This window comes from Canis lupus, chromosome 11 (genome assembly GCF_011100685.1).
Source record: "Canis lupus familiaris isolate Mischka breed German Shepherd chromosome 11, alternate assembly UU_Cfam_GSD_1.0, whole genome shotgun sequence".
In the NCBI taxonomy this organism is placed as follows: domain Eukaryota; kingdom Metazoa; phylum Chordata; class Mammalia; order Carnivora; family Canidae; genus Canis; species Canis lupus.
Genome location: NC_049232.1, coordinates 65445007 through 65468305, shown reverse-complemented (window position 1 = coordinate 65468305; position 23299 = coordinate 65445007). Strand labels below are relative to the sequence as shown.

At 42.0% G+C, this 23299-nt stretch overlaps 1 protein-coding gene across 10 annotated transcripts in view; it reads right to left on the bottom strand.

Annotated features, from left to right (window-relative positions):
- Window positions 1–23299, bottom strand: part of PALM2AKAP2 (PALM2 and AKAP2 fusion) — a 331098-nt gene that overhangs the window by 68917 nt on the left and 238882 nt on the right. The window contains exon 1 of one of the 10 annotated variants that reach the window (XM_038553077.1): window positions 6409–6684. The exons of the other annotated variants lie outside the window; for them this stretch is intronic. Within the exon in view, the coding sequence (XP_038409005.1) occupies window positions 6409–6444 (36 nt within the window). The 5' untranslated portion in view covers window positions 6445–6684. Of the gene's footprint in view, window positions 1–6408; window positions 6685–23299 lie in introns of those variants that run through there. 10 annotated transcript variants of the gene reach the window in all.

Below are 23299 nucleotides of genomic sequence, written 5' to 3'. Positions count from 1 at the left end.
TCAGATTTTGTTTTCTCGGGACTCCTGAACGGATTCATGCAAAAGCAAATGAGATTTCATAATAGCCTCCGCCACACTTCCATCCCGCCGGGGGCAAACCTATTCATTAAATGGCAGTGAGGTAATGCTGCCCATCTGCTAGGAAAAGGCAGGGATGTCTGGGCCACTGAAGCAAGAAGCGCTTCACGTTCATCTTGGGGAAATGGATGAGCTGAGAGCTTGTACTTCCTCATGTTTCCTTTCATGAGAGAGTTGCTCAGGACACTCAGAGAAACATCTCATTCATAGATGCCTGGAAACATGAGCCATTTTTTTCACTAGTGACCATAATTTCACTAGTTCAGGGGAAGTCATTTTCCCATATCCTGAATACCAGATGTCTGGAGAAGGAAGAAACCCCAGAACAAAGCATATGGCAGAGAAAAAGCAGGAGGCTGAGGGGATCCCAAGGCTATAGGCTCCGGACCTAATGATGTCCATGACCATATAGATGGATCCAGCAGGGAGAAACTATGCCATTTTATTTTTAAAACACTTCTCTCTTCTGATGCATTCTAGCTTCTTTAGACTTAGCTAGGACATCTCAACAATCAGTAAGATCCTTCTTCACCATAAGGACAAAATTTGTATTATTAGTTTTGGGTCGTGGTGGTTAAGTAGGGGTGATTTTTAAATACTATCCCTGTCTTGCAATAGGAAGGTAATCCTTTGTTCTCTTTCTTCCTTCCTTCCTTTCCTTTCTTCTTTTTTCTTTTTTTTTCCTTCCTTTTAGAAAGCTCTAATTCTTGGGGGCACCTGGGGGGAGCTCAGTGGTTCAGCATCAGCCTTTGGCTCAGGTCGTGATCCCAGGGTCCCTGCAGGGAGCCTACTTCTCCCTCTGCCTATATCTCTTGCCACTCTCTGTGTGTCCCTCATGAATAAATAAAATCTTTAAAAAAGAAAAAAAAAAAAAAGAAAGAAAGAAAGCTCTAAATACCTAAGTGTCAAAGTTGGGGAACTGAAAGCAATAACTCAACTGAAAAACCTAACTATACAAATATCCATTCTGTATCTTGAACTGGGATGGGGAGATGTTGTCATATTTTCCATAGTGTATTCATATATAAGTTTTTACAATATATTTGTCTGAGGTCTGGAAAACTCGGAGGTATGTGGCAGGTAGGGAGAACTGCTGGAAACAGCTGGTAAAGGTAGAAAGGTAAGGTGCTTAGGTCATACCACTATTCTTCCTTAAGGTCTGGTTAGGAAGCTGACCTCAGCTTCCAATCTGAATCGTAGACTTCATTTTATTCTGACATTTTGCAAAGAGCCTGGCTTGTGTCCCAGAGGACTTGAGCTCTAGACACTCGCTCACCTTGAGCAAGTCACTTACCTGTCAGTTTTAAAAAGACAGTGTCCAGCACACAATAGATAGTCAATTAATTTTCTTTCTTTCTTTCTTTCTTTCTTTCTTTCTTTCTTTCTTTCTTTCTTTCTTTCTTCTTTCTTTCTTTCTTTCTTTTTATTTGAGAAAGAGAGAGCATGTGCTCACAGTAGGGGGCTGGGCAGAGGCAGAGGGAGAGAGAGAATCTCAAAGCAGACTTTCTGCTGAGCATGGAGCCAGACTCAAAGCTCCATCCCAGGACCCTGAGATCATGACCTGACCCGAAATCAAGAACCAGACACTTAACCAACTGAGCCATCCAGGCACCCCATTCATTTTCGTTTTAAAACAGCTACATTGACATATAATTCACGTACCAGAAAATGCACTATTTTAAAGTGTATAATTCAGTGGTTTTTAGAATATTCATAAACTTATTGCAACCATAGGCACTACTCATTTTTTTGAAGAATGAATGAATTGGTATTTTAAAGGTAACCTGGCTTTAAAAGCCAGGCTGTATTCTGAATACTTTTTTTGTGAATTAACTCACATAATCCCCCTTATAAATGTATGAAATGAGTATGATTATTATCCCCATTTTACAGAAAAATCCATTGAGGTTTGGATCCCGGCCATCCAGATACAGAGCCAGCATTCTCAATCAGCTTGAAAATTCTGTGATTCTATTGAGTCTGACATAGTGAAGTTCCTTATTTATTACGTCATTAATGCTATGAATAAACACTAAAGTATCGGCAGACCTCCTTTTCATGTTGATGACAAATTTGCTGTCTTGGACCAAAATGTCTCTTTCCCAGGAAGTAGTAGGAAGACTGCTAGCTGTACATCCCTTGATGCAGGGATGCATCTGACTCATTTTTGGGTCCCCAGCACCTGACACAGAGTGGAATGAATGACTGGCTAGTCAGCCAGGAAAGAACATTGCCTGCTATGCATTATACATGAACCACCCGAAAGTCTCCACTTAGGCTAGCCAAAAGGAAGAGCCAGGTGCCTGTGGGGCAGTCAATAATGAGATCCCATCAGCCATCTCCAACAAGCGCCAGAGGCCCTTGGACCTGAAACTGGCACTAATGCTGCAGTTTTGTTTTGAAAGCAGTTAAGAATGAATTGATCCCAATAAGCCAAGAAGAAACACATCACCCTCCATACACAGGAGAAGCATGAAACCTCCCAGCCTGCTCCACTCTTACTGGAAATCAGATTCGAACATGTGCCTTCAGCTGTCACAGGCTCACTGATTTGGGGGTTTGACTGAGTAGTGTTGTACAGTTAAGTTGATGGCAGTGGGGGGGGGGGGGTTTGGGAGGTGTGGAAGGTGAGGGGAACATTTAGAGATGTGCAGGTTCAATCCCACCTCCAGCCCCAGCCCCAACAGAGGACAAGTGGCCTTCCCGGGAGCTCAAGACTTAACAGCCACCACTTATTTATTACTATGGTGAAAGTTGTGATTCAACCCAGAGCAAAAAAGCAAAGCAGGGAGGGGGGTCCTCGAAGAATTATAGTATTTTCATGCTAAAAAAAAGGTTTCTTCTCCCTCTCCCACTTGCTTTGTGCAGTTCCCCAAGAACAAAAAGGCTATTTTCATGCTTGACAGCAGGCCATATGTGATCTGTTTTCATAGCTCAGGGTCCACATGAAATCCCAGGGTAAAAAAGAAACTCACAGGGGAAGCCTGGAGTGGCTGAAGGGAGGACTGGCTCCTTTCTGTTTCTAAGGCATGCCACCAACCCAAACACAAGCTGCTCAAGTTAAAAGCAGGTCTCCTCTCCTGCACTCTCCCCCGTGGAACTCACAGCTAGCAGGATTGTGCAAAGCAGTGTCCTCTTGGTCTGCAGCGTTTAATAACCAAATAGGTATCCCCCCTGCTGTATGCAGGAGGATCCATTCAGACACTTACATGGTTTTCAAAGTTCTCCGTGAGAAGAGGATTTTCTGAGAATTCCTGGCAGCCCTTTGACCCAGGGAAGAGGGAGCCACTCACTGCCTTTCACTGATGCTTGGCAAAAGAAGAAAAATTTCCAGCAGTTGGACTAATCAAGAGTCATTATTTCTGATCTCAGGATTGTTACTTTCTGATTTTTCTTTTCTTTTTCATCAAATTTCACCAATCCAGATCCCCACGTATATTATGATAGGGGAAAGCATAATACTTTTTGCACGTTAAAATGGTAACATTTTATGCTGTGTCTATCTTGTCACAATTACAAAAACAAAAACAAAACCAGACAGTAAGCTTTTCAGAGGTTGAGATCCTGTCTTAGCCACCTTCTTGTCCCCAGGAACCAGCTCAGACAGGTGACTTCACAATGTCTGCCAAACTGACTCCTTATGCAGTGGAATGGTATGAAGTTAATCAGTTTGCAATGCACTCCCCCCACCAGGCCTATCTGATGCCCCAGGATCCAAACCATATTAGAGTTTTCCTCCCTGGCTTTTTCCTCATAGATAGGCACAGAATACATTTTCCTTATGTCCTGTCACCCTAACTTAGCACAGTCCCCTAGCCACTCAATTTCCAGTATTCTTTTCCAAAATGATTACGTCTCACATCCAGTAAAAGGTTAGTATCTTGCAAGTCCCCACTCAAAAAAAAAAAAAAAAGTCAATCAATCAATCAATCCTGAACATTTTTACTAGTTTGGAAGGTCAGCCTACAGTAGATGTTTATAAAGACAATTTTCAAAAAATTCAACTGCCTACATTGCCTGAATTTCTCTATAGAGAACATGCGCTGTCTTGGTCTATCTGATGTACCTGTCTCTCAACTTCCCTGATAGACCTATCCCTTCTGCCACTATACCCTTGTGCCTTATGGGTTAGGGACGCTGATGCCTGTGGCAGTTCCAGGGTTGAGCATGTGACCCATGCCTGGCCAATCAGAACACTACACTTCATCCCCTCCCCTTCCTCCTGGGCCACAGGGGGCAAGAAGACCAAGCAGAGCCAATGAGATTCCCTTCCAAGGCTTTAGTTGGAAATGTAAGGAATTGAGAAAATGGGATAAAAGCTTAGAGCTGTTGTTAATTAGTCATATTGATACCAAAGGAAAAGAGCCAACCAGGAATGGAGCCCACAGAGGAAAACACAGCTGAGTGGGCGGAAAAGGGACATTGGTGTTGTCGTCTGAACCCCTGGATTCTGCTGTGCCTGAAGCCTTCTCCTCCTGTACCTTTCAGTGATTTGAGCCACTAAATTCCCCTTCATAAGCTAGCTTGACCTCTGCAGTCCTTGTGTCTAGCAGGATTTCAATTTTCTTAAAACCCCAGAACTCAATTTATATAAAAATATACACCTGATGGGAGATCCCTGGGTGGCTCAGTGGTTTGGCACCTGCCTTTGGCCCAGGGCACGATCCTGGAGTCCCGGGATCGAGTCCCGCATCGGGCTCCAGGCATGGAGCCTGCTTCTCCCTCAACCTGTGTCTCTGCCTCTCTCTCTTTCTCTCTCTATCATAAATAAATAAATAAATCTTTAAAAATATATATATATACACCTGAACTCTCCCCCAAATTAATGTTTTTTATTTTTAGTATATTACTTGTACTAATTACAGTACTTATTACAAATTTCTTCAGTTATTTTTAATATATGCAATATATTTTAATATATATTATGCCATTCTAACCCACTAGTATAATATGAAGAAACAACTAATCAGATGGTGCAACTTTGCCATTTATGACTCTTTGAGAAAAGAATCGGCAAATCAGATTGCTTGCTTCTAACATCTCACTCAACCTTATGGGTGGAAGGTGTCAGACGCTGTTATTTGTTACAAAATGGTTTGGCTTCACCTTCAAAAGGAAGAGTAAACTAGATACCTGAACATGCCAACAGAAATTCAAAACAAAATAGGTTTGTGGAATAAATGAATTGCTCTGTATCTTGACTGGAATCTGCAACTGCATGCATTGGTCCAAAGCCCTATGGGGTACGGCACAGCAAAAAGGGTGCTCCTGTGTGCCTATAAAACATGAATAGATCTTCATGAATCTCTTAAATCTTAAAAATACATGTCTCAATCACCCAAAGCCATCTGGGATCAGGAAAGCAGCAAAGATCCCACACGTGACTTGATACATCAGCACACGCAAATTTGAAAGAGTTCTGAAAATGAAGTCATCTCTCTCGAGTAACGATGTTTTTTAAGAGCCTTATTGACCTTGGGCTGATCATCATGACCTTGAAGAAGTTCAAGTGTGCAGCTCCATGCTTCCTTTCTCTACTTCGCTATCTCTGTATGGATATAGGCAGGACGGCATACACATCCCTATACTCTTCAACTTGGCCTAGGGAAACACAGAAATACAAAAACTGCCCCCAAACCCCTGGGGTCCAGAAAACTGGGCCAGAGTGGGTCTGAAAGGGAGTTCACATAATAGTCTCACATGCTAAGAAAGATTCTTTAGCTTTCCCCCCAGGCCTACCAACCTTGCCAACATCTTCAAGGTCAGTGGCAAACAACTTGACCAGATGTCAAAGCATAGCATGTATACCTTTCGTGTATTCCGCAGCTTGCGAGCTGTATGCCTGGTTTCCTAGCAATGCATCCAACATCATTACCAACTAGTTTAGAAATGATTGTAGCATTAAATCATCAGGTAAAAATCCCAGAGAGCATTTCTACTTAAGCTTTGCCTCCCTGAGAAGAAAAATGCTCTATACATTGAAGGCTCTGAGATATTACAATAATTACTAGGGAAAGAGAAATAATTTACAACAAAATTGGAGCCTGAAGAATAGCACCGTTATGGCCTTAGCCTTCTTTAGCTTTCCTAAAGAAAACCTGGCCACAGAAGCACAGCGTCCGCTACTTAGAACTTCCAGCGCCTGAAACATCAGGGATGTTGTGCTTTTTTTCTTTCTGGGTGACTCCAGCACCTTGAGTTCAACAGGGTAGCTTCCCCGAAGATTAATGGGAAATGTGCCTTCCTGAGTTGGAGGCCCCAAAGGTGCCAGCTCCCTGGGCAGCATGCAGCAGACCCCACAGCAACACTCGCTGACCCGGGGAGACCTACCGTGAAGAGCGAGAAGAGCATCCAGGCGGCAATCATGACCTAGCTGGCCCTCACTCACAACCTGATCTCGACAGCCAGCTGTTCCTAAAGCTGCAGCCGGGTTTCCCTTTCCTCGGGCCGAAAACGCCGACGCCAGGTCACAGCATTTCAGGTGAAGTGGGGACCGGGCTGGCAACCTGCACGCACGTCCCTGGCGGCCGCTACCCCGGGAAGCGCACAGGCTGCAACGTGAACCGGCCCCACTTCTCCGAAGCAAAGGTGCACCCTGGAGCCGCCTAGAGCCTTCAAGGGCAAATGAAACAGGAGGCGAGTGTATTTATTTTTACACGGCTACTAATGATCAGATTACATGTGATCAGATCAATTATGATTCAACAAATGCTAGCTGGTCGGTGGAACCCGATGGTAATGGGCTAATCAACCCCGAGGAGGCCCTGTGGAGTTCTTGTATTTATTTATTTATTTTTTTAAGTCACGATGACTTATTTTATAATGCTAACACCAGAAAGTGACCTTGAAGACTTTTTTTTTCCCCTCCTGTGAACCTGCTGGCTCTCCACAATAAGGAGAGTCACTGGACACTGTGTTTACAGTAAAGGCAAGTAACTCGATGGGTTTAAACAAAGGTGCCCTTACAAAGAGAGGAAGAAAACCTGTTTAGCAAAGAGGCGGGCGCAAAAGGGGACAAGCGTCTCGGGAAAGGGGATCCGAAATGAAGTCAAGGCACAGATGCTCCAGTTTATAAAACAGGAATACGATTCTAGCCTCTTAAGACACAAAAGTCAAAATCCTACTTTTACGAGGAACCACCCACGTTATGAAGGAATTTAAAAGACATTGTCCTGTTTTTTAAGAGCGGGGAAATTGTGCTCTTGGCTGGCTCCCTGCTTCTAAGGCTGAGGGGCAGCGAGTGACCTCTGCCCTTGGCCACTGGAGTCAACCAGAATTTCTCTCCGAGGCAGGACCTGCTATATCCATGCTGTATTCCTCATTAGAGGTCTTTTTCTCCATGGGCTGTTTTTTGTTTCACATACTTAATATTATCTCCAGACATCATTTTCATGGTCCTTTTAAAAGTTCTATCAGACCCAACCATTCTTGACTTCATGCCTGGTTTCAAGAAGTGAAAGGGAAAGAAGCAGTTCTTTGAAAAAAACATCCATGTGCCCCTCTGTAAGTAATCCAGTCTCCCCTTCTCCCCTACTGCTTACATCAGCCTCACCAGTGCCTTCCCTCCCCTCTGCTCACCAAGCTCTACCATGACTGCCTTCTGGCCCCTCCAACACCAGTGTCATCCTGCCCCAGGGCCTTTGCACTTGCTGGTCCCTCTCTACCAAATGTTCTTTCTCTAGTTCAGCTCTTTCCCACAGAACACTCCTCCGATGATGAAAATGCTCTCTCTTGGTAGCCACCAGCCATCGGTTGGCTATTGAGTACTTGAAATGTAACTACTGTGACCGAGGCACTAATTTTTAAATTTTGTTTAATTAATTTAAATAGCTACAGGTGGCCAGTGGCCACCACATTAGACGGTGTAGCCATTACCCTTTATTTGAGCAGCTTCTTTTCATCACTCAGCACAAATGCTACCTTCACGGAGAAGCCGACCCCTGGTCAGCACGTCTACGTAGCCTCCCCTTCTCAGTACCTGTAATGATTCTGCTTGTGTTTGCTTTGGCTGGTTTGCTTCTCTGCTCTAGAACTGGAAGGTCTTCAAGGATAGAAAACTCATCTCATCTTATTCACTGCTGCCTCCCAAGTACCCAGAACAGTGCCTGGCACAGAACAAACACTCTGTCAATATTTGTTGAGTCAATGAATGAATCCGTTCACCTGGCCGAGGTGCTTCCTTGATGGAATGGAAAAAGAGGGAAATCCCTGCTTGGCAAGTGAATTGTGAACTTGCTTTCATCAGAATGTCGACCCATGGAACCATGTCCCACAGATCGTCCCTAGCACCTAGTTCTGCATTAAAGTGGTAAGGGGGTGAAGGAGCCTCCAAACCAGGATCACAAGGTTGAAGATATGGAGGCCATGGCCTTGGGATCCTCCAGGAATTGACATGAAATTCCTCTCACAGAGGGGAAGAGTCATCTCTGACCAAGTGGCTGCAACCCTGACGACCCACAAGATTAGTGTCAGCCCTAGTGAGAGAGAACTGTGTCAGAGACTGGGCACTGACCAAGACAGACTCCTGACCTCTTGGGTATTCACTTCTTCCCAGAAGGGACAGGTAGATCAGCTGTATTGCGATGATGCATTAGCTCTGGGACCCTGTGAGGGTGGCCGTACCCATGCTATGAGAGTACAAAAGGAGACACTTGGCTCAGTTCAGGGAAGGCTTCCTGGAGGAAGGGCCAAGTAAGCTGGATCTTCAAGGGGAATAGAAGAGTTGAGTCTGTCATGGTGGTGGGGGCTGGGTGTCGGGACTGACAAGGAGCTGGGGAATGTCTAGCAAGAATAATAGGAAGGGGCAGCCCCAATGGCACAGGGGTTTAGCATCGCCTGCAGCCATAGAGACATATTGATGGTGAAGAAATTGGAAAGGGCCTAACACTTGAGACAAATACACAACATAGGACATGGATGGAACATACTGTTTGATGATGTCAACTGGGCCACAAGTGATATGGCTGCCAAAGACAGGCTGACACAGTCACGTCATTTGGACTGACTTTACAACCTAATGCACGTGCACACACGCATCCGCACACACATATGCACACATGCAAGCACACACACCTGTGGAGTCATGAGCCCAATGCCCACAGTACAGCAGCAATGACCAGCCACAGCAAGAAATGCCATCTCGGAAGGGCAGGAAAGACAGCCAAGTCATTCTCTATAGCTTTTCAAGGAACTGTCTCTTAGTCTGGTCAAACGTGCTTGCTTTAGATTTAAATCCAGCACCTACTTTGTGCTAGGTACTCTCGCAAACATCGTCTCCTTCAATAATCACAACAAACACCTCTCTTAACAACATTAAAGATCCTTTATATTGTCCCCTCAGCAGCATGTAGGTTGCTCTCCTATGTCAATTATTTTATAACTTCATTAGTGTACAAGGTACATAGCACGCAAATAGTTTTTAAAAATCAAGTGGTCGTTTAAGGGTTAAACTGTCAAATAGTTGTCCCACTCCTTTCTGTTCCTTAGGTTTAAACCACTTGCAAATCTTTTTAGATATTTCTTATGATATTCACCAAAATTTTCTAGTTAAGATGCTTATGTAGGGTTACTCTGCCAGTTTTAGACATTACCCATTGATTTCCCCTCTGCTTGTTCTCCCAGCACTTGTTATTTACTTCACAAATTTTGGTTAATTGCTCTTCACTGTTTACATTACTAGGATCACATAAATTTTTTATACTGCTGACGTAATTTTCTTGCCTAATGCCTTTTCTCTGGAGTTAGTAATTACCTCATTTTCTCTAATTCTTGGTGTTTTATGTACAAATCATTAACTCTTCCCACAAATTCAGAAGGTCTGCAGAACCTCCCAATGGATTTTCTGAAGAGCTGAGTTCACCAGAAAGTCGATCAGCTCCATTGCATTCCTTTGTCCTGTTCCTGTCTTGCCTAAGTGATCACTACACTCCAGTTGGCACTCCTGAATTGGGATCCTTGGCTTTCTTCATGCCTTCTGCCTTTGTTATTTACTCCCTCATTTTGCGGGAGCATATCCTTCGGTACCTTTCTCTCTCCTTTTCCCAGATTCTCTTTAATTTTAATTACTCTATTAAAGTTTTATAGGCATATAATTTAAATATGGATTTTACACAACACAATGATCCCCTCACCTCACTTCCCTCCATTTCTTTCCTGGTTTATTCTTATTTTAGTGGGCCACCTCCTCCATTTGCTTCCTGAAAACCTGTGTGTCTGAAAATGTCATTAGTCCACCCTTATATTTGGCTAAGAATTTGGCTGGATATAAAGTTCTAGCTTTAACATCATTTTCCTCCAGAATAACCAAGGCATGGCCCCATGGCATTCTGGCTGTCAGGGTTAACTGTGGACAAGTCAAAAACCATTCTGATTCCTGATCTTTGCATGTGATCTATTTTTCTCCTTGAAAGCTTATAGGATCTTCTCTTTGCCACAAATAAAAATTTTAATACAACTTTGGAAGATGGAAAGCAGATGCATAAGTAGAAAAAAAAAAAGGTAACACTTTGCAGACCTGAAAAAACAGGACCTTAAGCTGTCACTGGGGAAGGCTGAGAGCCAAACAACTCATTTAAAAGACAATAAAAGATGCAGGAATATTTTGATATTCTGAAAACAGGCCAGTCTTCCATATTTTAGCCATGGGTTCCCCTTCAGCACAGAGACAAAAATTGTTCCTATTCTTTCCTCTCCTGTTATCCTGGTACTTGTAGATTTGTGCCTTTTAAAAAGCTCCTTTAGGGGGCACCTGGGTGGCTCAGCGATTGAGCCTCTGCCTTTGGCTCAGGTCATGATCCCAGAGTCCTGGGATCGAGTCCTGCATTGGGTTCCCCACAGGAAGCCTGCTTCTCCCTCTGCTTGTGTCTCTACCTCTCTCTCTCTGTGTTTCTCATGAACAAATAAATAAAATCTTTAAAATAAATAAATAAGTAAAATTAAAAAGCTCCTTTAAGTGAAATAAGCCAGGGACAAAAGGACAAATACTGTAAGATTCCACCTATACACGGTACCTGGGATAATCAAATCCATAGAGACAGAAAGTAAAAGGGGCATTGTCAGGGGCCAGAGGAGGGAGGAAGGAGGAGTTGGTACATACTGGGTACAGAATTTCAGTTTGGGAAGATGAAAAAGCTCTGGAGAAGGTGGTGATGATGGTCATACAACAAGGGGAAGGTACTCAACATTATTAAACTATATATTTTAAAATGGTCAAAATGGTAAATCTTATATAACTTACATTTGACCACAGTGATACAAAAACAAACCTCCTTTATATCACTTTAATGAGGTTGTATTTGGTAGGGAGCAAAAGCAGGTGTGTGTCTACAAACCCCTACCTTTATGTGAAAGTCTTTCACAGATAAGATTTTTTTCTTTTATTCTACTGGCCAGATCAGTAGTTCTAAACTTTCGGGGAGATAGGAAGTTTTGTGAAGGGCTGTAGACACAAAACTGCATGTTGTTTCCATTTACTATACTTTTTTTCCATCACATACTTTGTATGTGATTTCAAGGGTGATTCTTATTATACCAGGTTTCACCCTTAAGAGCCTGACCTTCCCATGGTAAGATGCTACCCTCAGCTATATTAACATTAATATTATTATAAAATTAAGCACCAGAGAAGTGATATTCTGAACTAAACACAGTTTCCTTTCTTGACTCCACAGATTAAGAAGGTGTAGGTTAGTGGTGAAGGGGGGGCTTTTAATTATCAAAAGAAATACAAGGAGGAACTACAACCTACTGAAGAAGACAGGGTGGGTTGAGGGGTTAGGGAGTAGGCATGAAGACAGTCCTTGGGATCTCTCTTATTTGAAAGGCTATCACAGGAAAGAGAAACTACAGATTCTGTGAAACTCCCAACAACAAAGCTCAAGCAGGGAAGGCAGTATGAAAGATTCCAGTTCAGAAGGGAGAACTTTCTGTCACTTGGGCACATCTAGGCGACAAGGAGGCCCTTGTTGTTGGCACAAAGACCACTTGGGGAAAGGGTGCTGGGGCCTGGATGAGCTGACCTCTTTTTACAAGCCATTTCAGTCCTGGGATTGTCTATGAAAAGGTTTGTGTCCACAAAACATTAGCCCAAACAGTAAACAAAATGCTGGTCCTTGCCAAGCCCAAGAATAAATATGCTGTGCTCTATTTTAAGACCAAAATCCGCCAAGAAAAACAGGCTCTCAAAAAAAGAAATACATGATTATAGGCAACATGCAAACCACGATTCTCGTCCCACCCCTGCTTTCCAGAATTTCTCTTTTTAACAGTGTGAATTCCAAAATGCAAGCAACAGTAATTCTCAACGAAATGCTCTGGTGCGAGTCATGATTTTTTTTTTTTTTTATCTCCCCGAGAAAACGATCTTCAGGTTCATGGCTTTGCATCAAGAGGAAAACCTTCAACTTGAACTACCTTGATCGATTCTCCAAAATACACTTTTTCTAGAAGGCTTTAGAAAACCAAGCAAATAGAGTATCAGAAGAATCACCTTCTCACATTTATTAAACTGTGTATATTCCTCCTGTAAGAGTCCCAGAGCAATAACTGCACGTTACCAGGTTCAAGTAGTCCCTCTTTCTAGTTAGTGTGTTCAATTTGCATAGACATTTTTCATGCAGTCTCTGGAAAGATAAAGTATTATCACCCAAGACACAGATTCTTGAACTCCTGTTCATTGGTTTGCTAAGAAGCTCAAAATACTTTAAATATTTGGCTTATGCAGTTCATTCTAAATTACCAGTGGGCACTGCTTTTATAGACAGAGGGATAAAAAAAAAAAATCACTGGGTCTGACAACACTCTAGGGACGGGCTCCCGGCATGTAATAACCACTGTGTGTGCCATGCAGACTTTCTACACTGTGCTTCCCACCTGTCAGCCTATCTGGCATCACTCCTCTATGGTTTTGATTATCTAAAATTACCAACCCTATGGGCAATTTCTTTTGAATCTTCTAATAGCATAAAACACAGAGCTGAAAATTGGTGGAATGTATGGGGTTTCTTTCTCCCCTGTTTTCTTTCTCTTAAAAAAACAGAAGACACTGGAGACCTTTATCTATCAATGTCCATGATGACCACTGGTTTCTCTTCTAGGACGGAGCCTTCCAATCACAGGCGTGCTAACAGTGGTGACGGGTTACACGTTTATATCCCCAAGGGCTACCCAGCACAGTGCCTGGCACGTAGTATCTGTCAAATGCATGTTTGTAAAAGGTGTGGCAGAGAGAAAATAAAGATACTTTTTGAGATAGGGAACCCTACACGTGAAGGTCAACACCCCCTCTTACTAAGCAACAAATACAGAGAGAGATACACAACAGTTGCTGTGCTCTGATGACAGTGCTGCTCTGTTCATTGGCTGAATTACAGTGATTTTTTTCCCCATGTCTTTTCCATACCATTCCTTCTAGAAAAGCCCAGGGAGACTAAAGAATCGCCTAACAGCTCAGCTTGAAGATGAAAATGAGCTACATGTCCTCACTCCTCACTATACACCAGAAAGGTATACTTGTTTCCTTTCAGATGAAATGTTGACCATAGCCAGGAGATTCAGGGGCACTTCATCAAGTTCTACAAATGGGGAATAACATTCCTTGGCAGGCTAATAGAGAACAACCACTGAGGGCAACAAAGTAGTGATTTTAAAAGAAAATATCTTTATTCAGCCACGGTTGAACTACCCAGGGCAAGATTTCAAATCAACTACACAAGTTTCCTAAAATTGGTTGTCATATGGGTTTGCTATTATTGGACAGCCTCATGGACAAAGCAGAGCTAGTCATGTACATAATACATCACGTATTTTGGCCCGAGGGTCAGGAGGCCATCGCTGCCATTCCCCACACCATGAGAAATATTCTTGGAGCAAACACCCCATGCGTATCCACAGGCAGGCTCTTTTCTAGATTACAAGGGGCAGTTTACTTATAAAAAAACAAATGTGTCCTCAGCTATTATTTTTTTAATTATTTGAGTCAACAGTAGTATAAGAGTGCAAGGGAGAGGACTTTCTAATTAAAACAAAAGCTGTCTAAATCCCCAAAGAGAGTTTTTGTTGAAAATTACCCTCAGTGTGAGAGAATAAAAATAAAATAACAACCTGATGTATGATAAACACTAAAAATATCTGAAAATATTTTTTTAATCTGCATTTGGGGATAGAAGCCCCATTCCCAATCTCCTTTAACTGTCATTTCAGAACGACGTGAAACAAAAAAACAAAATAAAAGATTCATCAGTGCTAAACAAACCAAGATCGGTTTTTGTAGAATATAGGAAAATATAACTTGGAGGAAAACACAGAATGATAGAAGCTCTCACATATTCAGCAAGCAGTGACTAAGGACCTACTATGTGCCAGGCCTAAGCTACTAGAGTATTGTTCACTATGTCTAAAAACTCAAAAGAATGTCCCTGTGTGACCAATATAATAAATGCATATGTTCCCTCCCAGAGATGCACTGATGGTCTAAATCGCTGGTTGATAAAGACAGCCCATACATGAGCCAGATCTGGTGGCCACTGGTTCTCATACATGGAACACAGCCATGTCTGTGTTTAACATAGCGTCTAAAGCTATTTTCACGTTTTAACAGCAGAGGCAAGTAATTGCAATAGACATCATATGCCTGGAGAGCCTAAAATATTAACTATTTGCTCTTTTTAAGAAGCATTCGCTGATGCCTGGTCTATATCAAGAAATATCTCTGGAATGCCTGGGTGGCTCAGCCTCAGCAGTTGAGCACCTGCCTTTGGATCAGGGTGTGATCCTGGGGCCCTGGGATCAAGTCCCACTTCGGGCTCCCCACAGGGAGCCTGCTTCTCCCTCTGCCTATGTCTCTGCCTCTCTCTCCCTGTGTCTCTCATGAATAAATAAATAAAATCTTTTTTAAAAAAGATTATATTCCACAGCTATTTTATATTCCTGAATTTCAAAAGTGGAGCTTAATTTGGCAACTTGTGAGATTTTACTGTCGCCAGTTTTACACCCTTCTCCAAGCAATTTGGAAGTATGTCTCAGGAGTCTTCATGCCCATGCCAATTCACCCATTATTTTCATTTCCAGGATTCTATTAGATGGAAATAATCAAGAATGCGTACAAAAATATAAGTGTAAGGATATTCACTGCAATATTACTGTTTATAAAAGCAAACATCTGGAAGCCACCAACTCATCCAACATAAACCATTATCTAAGTAAATGTCAGTGGGATCTTTTGCAGCTATTAATAACCATGAGTAGGAAACAAACTAATCTACATGGAAGGACATTGCCGGTACTCCTCACAAATGCCAACGTCAAAGAAAGGTCTAAGGATCTTTTCTATATTAAAGGAGAATAAAGAGACATGACATCTAAATAATCCTGAATTGGTGCCTAGTACAAGGGTTAAAAAAAAATTGCTATAAAGGGCATTTTGAAGAACATTGGCAAAATTTGAAAATGTAATTTATAATAAACATGAGTACCATATGTCGAATCTCCTGAATCTAAAAACTTCATTGGGACTATACAAAATAATCTGAAAGGGCATGATGACTGCAACTTGTTTTTAAATGGGTCAGAAAAAAATTGTATTAAAAATTATGTGTATAATATCCATATATTTTATAAATTCACACACGTTTATATATATGAATACAAAGAGGGAGGGAAAGCCACTATGGAAATACTAACAATTGGTGAAGGGAACACACAAATTCTTTGTTCTATTCTTGTAATTCTTTTGTAAATTTAAGAGTATGTTAAGGTGAAAAGTTTAAAAATACTAAAATTTTGCGACCTGTGAAAATGCTTTGCTAAAATGAGTAAACACAGGGGTGCCTGGGGGGCTCAATCAGTTAAACGTCTGCCTTCAGCTCAGGTCGTGATCCCAAGGTCCAGGGATGGAGCCCCAGGTCAAGCTCCCTGCGCAACCAGAAGTCTGCTTCTCTGTCTCCCTCCCCTGCTCCCCCCATTCATGTTTTCTTTCTTTAAAAATAAATAAAATAAAATGAGTAAAAACATTAGGATGGAATATTCAGCATGATGTCTCTAAAATGGGGCAATTTAAAAAGGTATATTAGAAAGAAAAATTCCTGAATGTTATCAGTGGCATGTCATCTCTGAGTGGTGAGATTTTTTTTTCAAGATTATATATCTCTTTTTTTTAAAGACTAATTCATTCATTTGAGAGAGACAAAGAGAGGGAGAGTGCAGAGGGAGAGAGAGAGAATCTCAAGCAGACTCCCCACTGGGCCCAGAGCCCAGCTTAGGGATCCATCTCAGGATGCAGAGATAATGACCTGAGGCGAAATCAAGAGTCCAATGCTCAACCTGTTGAGCCACCCAGGCACTCCCACTGAGTGATGGGATTCTATTTGAATTTTATTTTCTTTAGATTATTTCAAAGCTTCTTGTGTATAGTTTTTATAATAAGTACACACTATTTCATACAATAAGGGGAAAAATGAAATATTATAAGAAAGCTACACATTTTTATGAATCACAAAAACATCTGATTTAGTCTTCAAAAACTTCTGTTGCACTAGCTTAATACTTCGTATCAGAGGAATTTGAAGATAAGACTTCTAAGCTCTAAACAGATTAAATTCTGTTTATAGCAGTAATATCATACTGGTAAATTTTACAACATATTTGAAATTATTTTCCGTCAAACCTCACAAGAGCAGGAGCAGATTACAGGATTGGCGTGCGAAAAAGTTGGCACTCCAGGCTTCAGCTAGAACTTTCTCAGGATTGTCAAACTGACAACCTAAATAATTGTCCCTGTATTAAAGAGCTTAAAAAATGTTCTAATGCTTCAAATTCATCTCTTACAATAATGTCTTTTACTTATTTCCACTCCTAAAAATTAGAATACTACATAGTGTGTATATAATGTTTTTTTTTCTAAATCATCGGAGGCAGTTGCAGATATAATACGCCATTATTCCTAATACTTCAGTCTACATGTCCTAAAAATAAGGATATTTTTCTACGTAACCATGGTAGAACCTCAAAATCACAGAACTGGGCGGCCCTAGTGGCTCAGCGGTTTGGCACCACCTTCAGCCCAGGGCGTGATCCTGGGATCCTGGGATCGAGTCCCATGTGGGGCTCCCTGCATGGAGCCTGCTTCTCTCTCTGCCTGTGTCTCTGCCTCTCTCTGTCTCTAATAAATAAATAAATCTTTTAAAAAATCACAGAACTAACACTGATAAAATTCTACTATCTAAAACTAGAGACCCCATTCAAATGTCAACAGTTGTCCCAATAATGTTCTTATCAAGAAAATGGCTCAAGCTAGGGTCCCACGTAGCATTTAGTTCTCATGTCTCTTTAATCTTTTTCAGTTTGGGGCACTTTCTTTTAAGATTTTATTTCTTTATTTTAGAGATAGAGCATGCAAGTGCATGACAGGAAAGCGAAGGACAAGCAGACACTATGCGGAGCGTGGAACCTGATGCAAGCCTCCATGCTCCACGTCACAACCCTTAGATCTCCACCTGAGACGAAATCAAGAGTAGGTGACTTAACCAACTGAGCCACCCAAGCACCCCATCAATTTGGGGTACTTTCTTAGTCTTTCATGACCTTGATGCTTTTAAAGATTATTTTGTTGACCATTCATTCTTCAGTTTGGGGGTTATCTGATATTTCCTTATGGTTAGATGGAAATTGTGTGTTTTTGGAGGGATATCACAGAAGCAAGGCTGGGTTTTTCTCTTGTTCACCTTATCAAATGGCACTTAATGTCAATTTGTCCAATTTCCGATGATGTTAAGTTTGAATATTCAATTAGGGTGGTGTCTACCAGGTTTCTCCCCTGCCAAGTTATTATTTTCTCCCTTGCAATAAAGACATACTGTATAGAGAGATACATTAAGCTATGGAAGTATACATATACATTAAGATATGGAAGTATCCTGATGGGACAACAAAATAGTTAAAAACTTTATTCTGAATTGAAGCAGCAATCAAAAAAACTAACACATCTTCCTAATATATTTGCCATTGTTATATTTAAGAAATATACTAGGGGCAGCCCGGGTGGCTCAGCGGTTTAGTGCCGCCTTCAGCCCAGGGCCTGATCCTGGAGACCCGGGATCAAGTCCCACGTCGGGCTCCCAGCATGGAGCCTGCTTCTCCCTCTGCCTGTGTCTCTGCCTCTGTGTGTGTGTGTGCGTGTGTGTGTGTTTGTGTGTGTGTCTTATGAATAAATTCTTTTTAAAAAATCTGAAAAAAAAAAAAAAGAAATATAGTACCCCTAAAAAGATTTTTTTCATAACCTGCACAGAGAAAAGACTCTTGGGTGGGGGGGTTCCCATAATATGGGACTGCAGTTAAATGATAAACTGAACACTGCAGTTAAATGAACACTGCAGTTTCAAAAGCAAATCCACTTTTACCTGCTCAAGGTACAGGAGTGATGACATTTGGGTGGGCAACTGGTAATCCCTGGGGAAACAGTGCAAAATGCACATGACTCGCCCTCAAGTTAAATCCTTGGAGCTGGCATTGAAAATGCGTTTTTGACTCATCTGAACTTTCTTGCTTATTCTTTTAACAAAAGTCTTTTAACTGAGATGAAACAATAAGCCAGGCTAACCCATGGCTCAAGTCTGTGGGTCCTTGTAGAACATCCTATAAAAGCTGTGTCAGCCGTGGCAATTCTCCCCCTAGGTCAGGAGGCTCACTTCAAGTGTCCCAATTCAGAGCCTTTCCAGGCACTCCCATGGGAGAACAACCTGTAGGCTTCTTCGTCAAGGCTTTTTCCCCTCAGAAGCTTTGTGTTTATCTGAAAAGCACAGGACCTGGGATGACGCACTCTGGCTCAGAACACAGAATCTGTCATTAAGATGGACTTGCAGATAGAGGCTTCAGGGCTCTGCAAGTAGAGGCTCACTCTGGGCTTAAAAACTTATGATGGAGTTCTTACAAGAGCAACCAGAATCAACCCTCTCTTTTCCTGTCTCTGGCAAGCACAATGTAGAAACCTTTCCTACGGCGACAGTGAAGTTTGGGTTTGTTGTGTGAATTCCTAGGCCTTGAGTGCAGGTTCTAAAAATAAACAGTGATGCATTTCTACTCTTTCTCATTGCCTCAGATTTCTATTTTCAATAAAATGTTCTCTTTGGAGACTGAAAATGGGGTTGATATGCAAAGTTAGGCAAGGAAGAAAGGGGAAAGTCAGCTAGGTGAGCCAGAGAGGAAGGGTCATTTGGGGTGTCACATCAAGGTGGACCTCGGGCAGAACTCAGGAGATAGGGGAAATGGATTGGGTGGCCTGAGAGGGGAGAGGTGGGTACAGGGAGAAGGGTCCATTAAGTAGAGTAGTCTAAGAGCTCGCTGCTCCCCGAAGTGGGTCATCTGGGGACACTAGACTGGATCGTTGGGAGGCCAAGAATCCCATGGCTAGATTATGCCTCTGGTGTTCACAGACCTCTAGAGGGTTTACACTATATAAACCCTGTTCCCCCAAATAAGACTTTACTCCTGCCCCCAAGGATGACTGTGTGTTAAATCCAAAGCTCTCTCAAACCAATACCTTCTCCATCCTCATCCTCATCCCTTTCTTCAAAGCCCTTCTCAGATACTGGAGGACGCAAGTCAAGTCATTTCTCTAAGTCTCACTTCGGTTTTTCCTTTCCACCAATGACACTGCAGGCAAATCTATGATCTGCACGATTCTAGAAAGATACAAGCTTAGCAGTGGCAGTTTTCTGAGATCGCTGATAGATCAGGGACCATCCTGTTCTGCTTGGCCATCTGCCAGGCGTGCCAGGGAGCTGGTCCAGAGTGAGTCCACCATCTGGAGCCATGGTGGGCAGCATGGCTGCAGGGTATTTGGAGAGGTTACTTTTGCCCTCCTGGCCTGCGCTCGGCACTCCTCCAACCTTCACCCAGGGCAGGGAGTGGTGTGTTGCCATGAGCCCTCCCTCAGCATCACCAACAGCCTGGTCCACAGCTGGACATCCCACCTTGTTTCTCTTAGGTACCTGTTTCTCTCCTGGCTGATGAGTTATCATTTTTCAAGAAGCAAGAATTCACTTGGTAAATTCCCAGAACATAAGGTAAGTCTTGGATCTTGAAAAGCTGCTGTGGAATCCTGCTCTCATAGAGGAGAAAAAGACAAAAGGAGGAAGGATGGGAAGGGAGCCAAGGAGAGGCCACATGAAAGGTCAGGAAAGAATAAACATGCCTCTTCCTTGTCCCCAGAGCCCTTGCCAGTTAGGGCCTTGGACAACTGCAATGGCCTCCGCTTCTCCACTTCTTTCCCAAGGTCACTTGGGAAATCTAACTAAATTATAAAACTTAAAAAAAAAAAGTTTTAACCTTACTTAGGTCTGGTTTCTTAAGTGGGTGTCTAAAGGCACGGTCACTGACCCTTCCACATTATATGCTACTGACAGTCTCTGCTGCGCCGCAAGGAGATAGTGACATTTATTCTTCCTCTTTTCCCATTTCTTGAATTGCATACTTTTAATCTAGGTTGCAAGTCTCCTAAGATGACTAAAACTATGCAGACAAGCAAAACAGATGACATACATCTGCAGTTTTAATGAAACAAGAAAAATCTTGGAAACGTATGCAGAGAGACGTATGTTACTGCCAGGCGTAAGATGCCGTTGAGTGAGTTAAGTTTTATATAAATGTCAGCTTCCTTTTCCTTAATCATTCAAAAGACCAAACAGAAAAGATTAGCCTGTCACTTTGGGGAGTAGAAAAGTGAGTTGAATTCTATGGAAAATGATTAAGATTTGGGTTCTCCTCATTTTGTCTCCCACTTCTTTCTCTACCCCACCCCCACCGCAGCCCCATCCGCTCACGTCAATAGTTTGCTTTTAAGGAAATGTGGTTAAGTTTCTACATTTTGCCAACAGGCTTAAGCAGCGGATTTCTCTGAGTGTAGTGTCATATCGCTTCAGGGGTATTTTTTGATAAGGAAAACGAGGAAAATCCAATAAAATGAATTTCAAATATGAACTAATGATAACTCACCCTTAGCTGTTTCCCTCCTGTTTGTTCACTGTCTCTATTATCTATAAATATATAATGGGGAGATACTCACAAATTTTCCACAGACGGTCTAATAGACCTTACGTCTTTTTAAATGAATCATCTAAAGCCCACGGTCAACATTTAGTTAATAACACTGTGACGTCCAGAGAACACAGGTATCTCCAAAGTCACCCCAGACTCTATCACTCAGTACTACTACTTCAGTTTAAGTAAATTGTAGAGATCTCTTTTTAGCCAACACTTACCCAACATGAAACTACAACAGCACTACAAATCCAGAAAATATGCCCATTTTCTAGGCATCGGTGAGGTAGGACAGTTATTGCACAGAAAAGTTTCTAACCTAAAAATAATGAATCTTCAACGAAAGAAAATCCTTCAAGGAAAGGACACCCATCTGTGTCCAAGTGAGCAGTAACAGAACAAAAAAGGTGAACCAAGCCATGAAGGGCGGAACCTTTTTGGAACCTATCCTGAAGGGCCATAAGGGGAGGTGAAGCTCAAGGAAGTAGAAAGTTTTCAAAGTCAGAGAGCTGCGACCATAATTAAGAAACTGTAAAGCCATATGTATGTTCCTCATTTCCTTGAGAAAAGCAAATAGTCATTTGGGATCAAACTACAATGTCCCTAAGAATTATATTTTTATCCCCTATTATAGCTAGAATAGTTTATTTACTTAGTGCCTATCAGACTCTATATTTTAGGTTAAGCCATATGAAATTCCCAATATTTGATTTTAATCTATAAAAATGGCTGTTTCTCATAGATTCGACCTTCATCGAATCATTATCTCTAATGTCTAATTCTAACCTTGCCAGATGGGTATTATGATTCCCATTTACAGATAAAGAAACCGACGTAAATAGGAAGAGCCATGTGCCCCGAGGTACCAAGAGGTGCCATATTGCCACCCCGGATATCGTAGACCCCAGAGCCAAGGGTCTGGAATCTTCCTCTCAATAGCACAGCCTGGAGTCGTCTGTGGTAGTTCAGGTAGCTAAACATGTATTTAGTGGAATATAGGCCTTAAGTCACCACATTTAGTCTATATTAAGTTTTGAAACATGTTATACCACTTACCAGCTTATCATGTTGATCAGATTACTTCATTGTAGTTAACTAGTCTTCTGAGGATTGGGCAAAAGGTTAATCAGGTCCTCTTTCATTTTCTTAAACTTGAATGATATTTACAAATATAATAAATAGAATTTTTAGTTTTTAAAAAAATGATTACTTAAAAATTATCCTTGTTCTTTGAAAACTATCCAACCAACACAGAAAAATTTAAAGTAGAAGGAGAGAATCTTCGAGACCCTCCTTTCTCCTCTAACTTTGGTAGGCTGTCTCCATCTGGAATTTTCGCAGACCCAAATGTGTGATCTTGACCCGCTCGCTTTAGCTTCTCTGAGACTCAGTTTCTTTGTGTGCAAAAATGAGGGAGTGACGTCAGCTCACCCTCTTCACAGAGGAAGATGAATGGATTAAAGTAGGTGAAAGTGTCCCCATAATGGGTTTGTGTGCCAGGTTTTATATCGCTTTGCCGGGAGTCATGATCACACACTTCCCTCTCTGGAATTTGCCAGGATAGCCATCAGGTGGGAATGCCTGCCAACCCTCTTCCTCCCCAGGGTCTTGCTGTTAATTAGCGAGCTACCTCCCTCAATGAGTCAGGACAATAAAGATTGGGCATCTTTGAGCTAATCAAATGATATTTAAAAATTGGAAATAGCCAACAAATGATGATTCAACCAAAATAAAAATTTTTATAAAACCATCTCTGACTCATGTTCACATCACTCCTGATAAGTGCGGCCAGGCAGAAACCAGTGAGTGTGAGTGGACTGCTGGGAGTCACCTGACTGCAGCTCTACCTCTGCCTCACTTGTCCCTAGAGACACAGGTTCTGTGAGGTTCATGGTTGTTTGGAAGTTGTCATTTCCTCAGTGCACCACCCACCCACCCCCTCCCATCGTCTCATGGCTTTAGAGTTAAGGCAATACATAAAAGCATATATCATTTAATTTTGGAGCTGACAGGGACCCAGGAGATCATCTGGTAACTTACAAGCCAGGAACACAATTAAAAATACAAGGTTCTGTACCATCAAGAATACAGAAGGGTTTAGGGGCACCTGAGTGGCTCAGTTAAGCGTCTGACTCTTGGTTTCAGCTCAGGTCACAATCTCGCAGTGGTGGGATCGAGCCCCAAGTTGGGC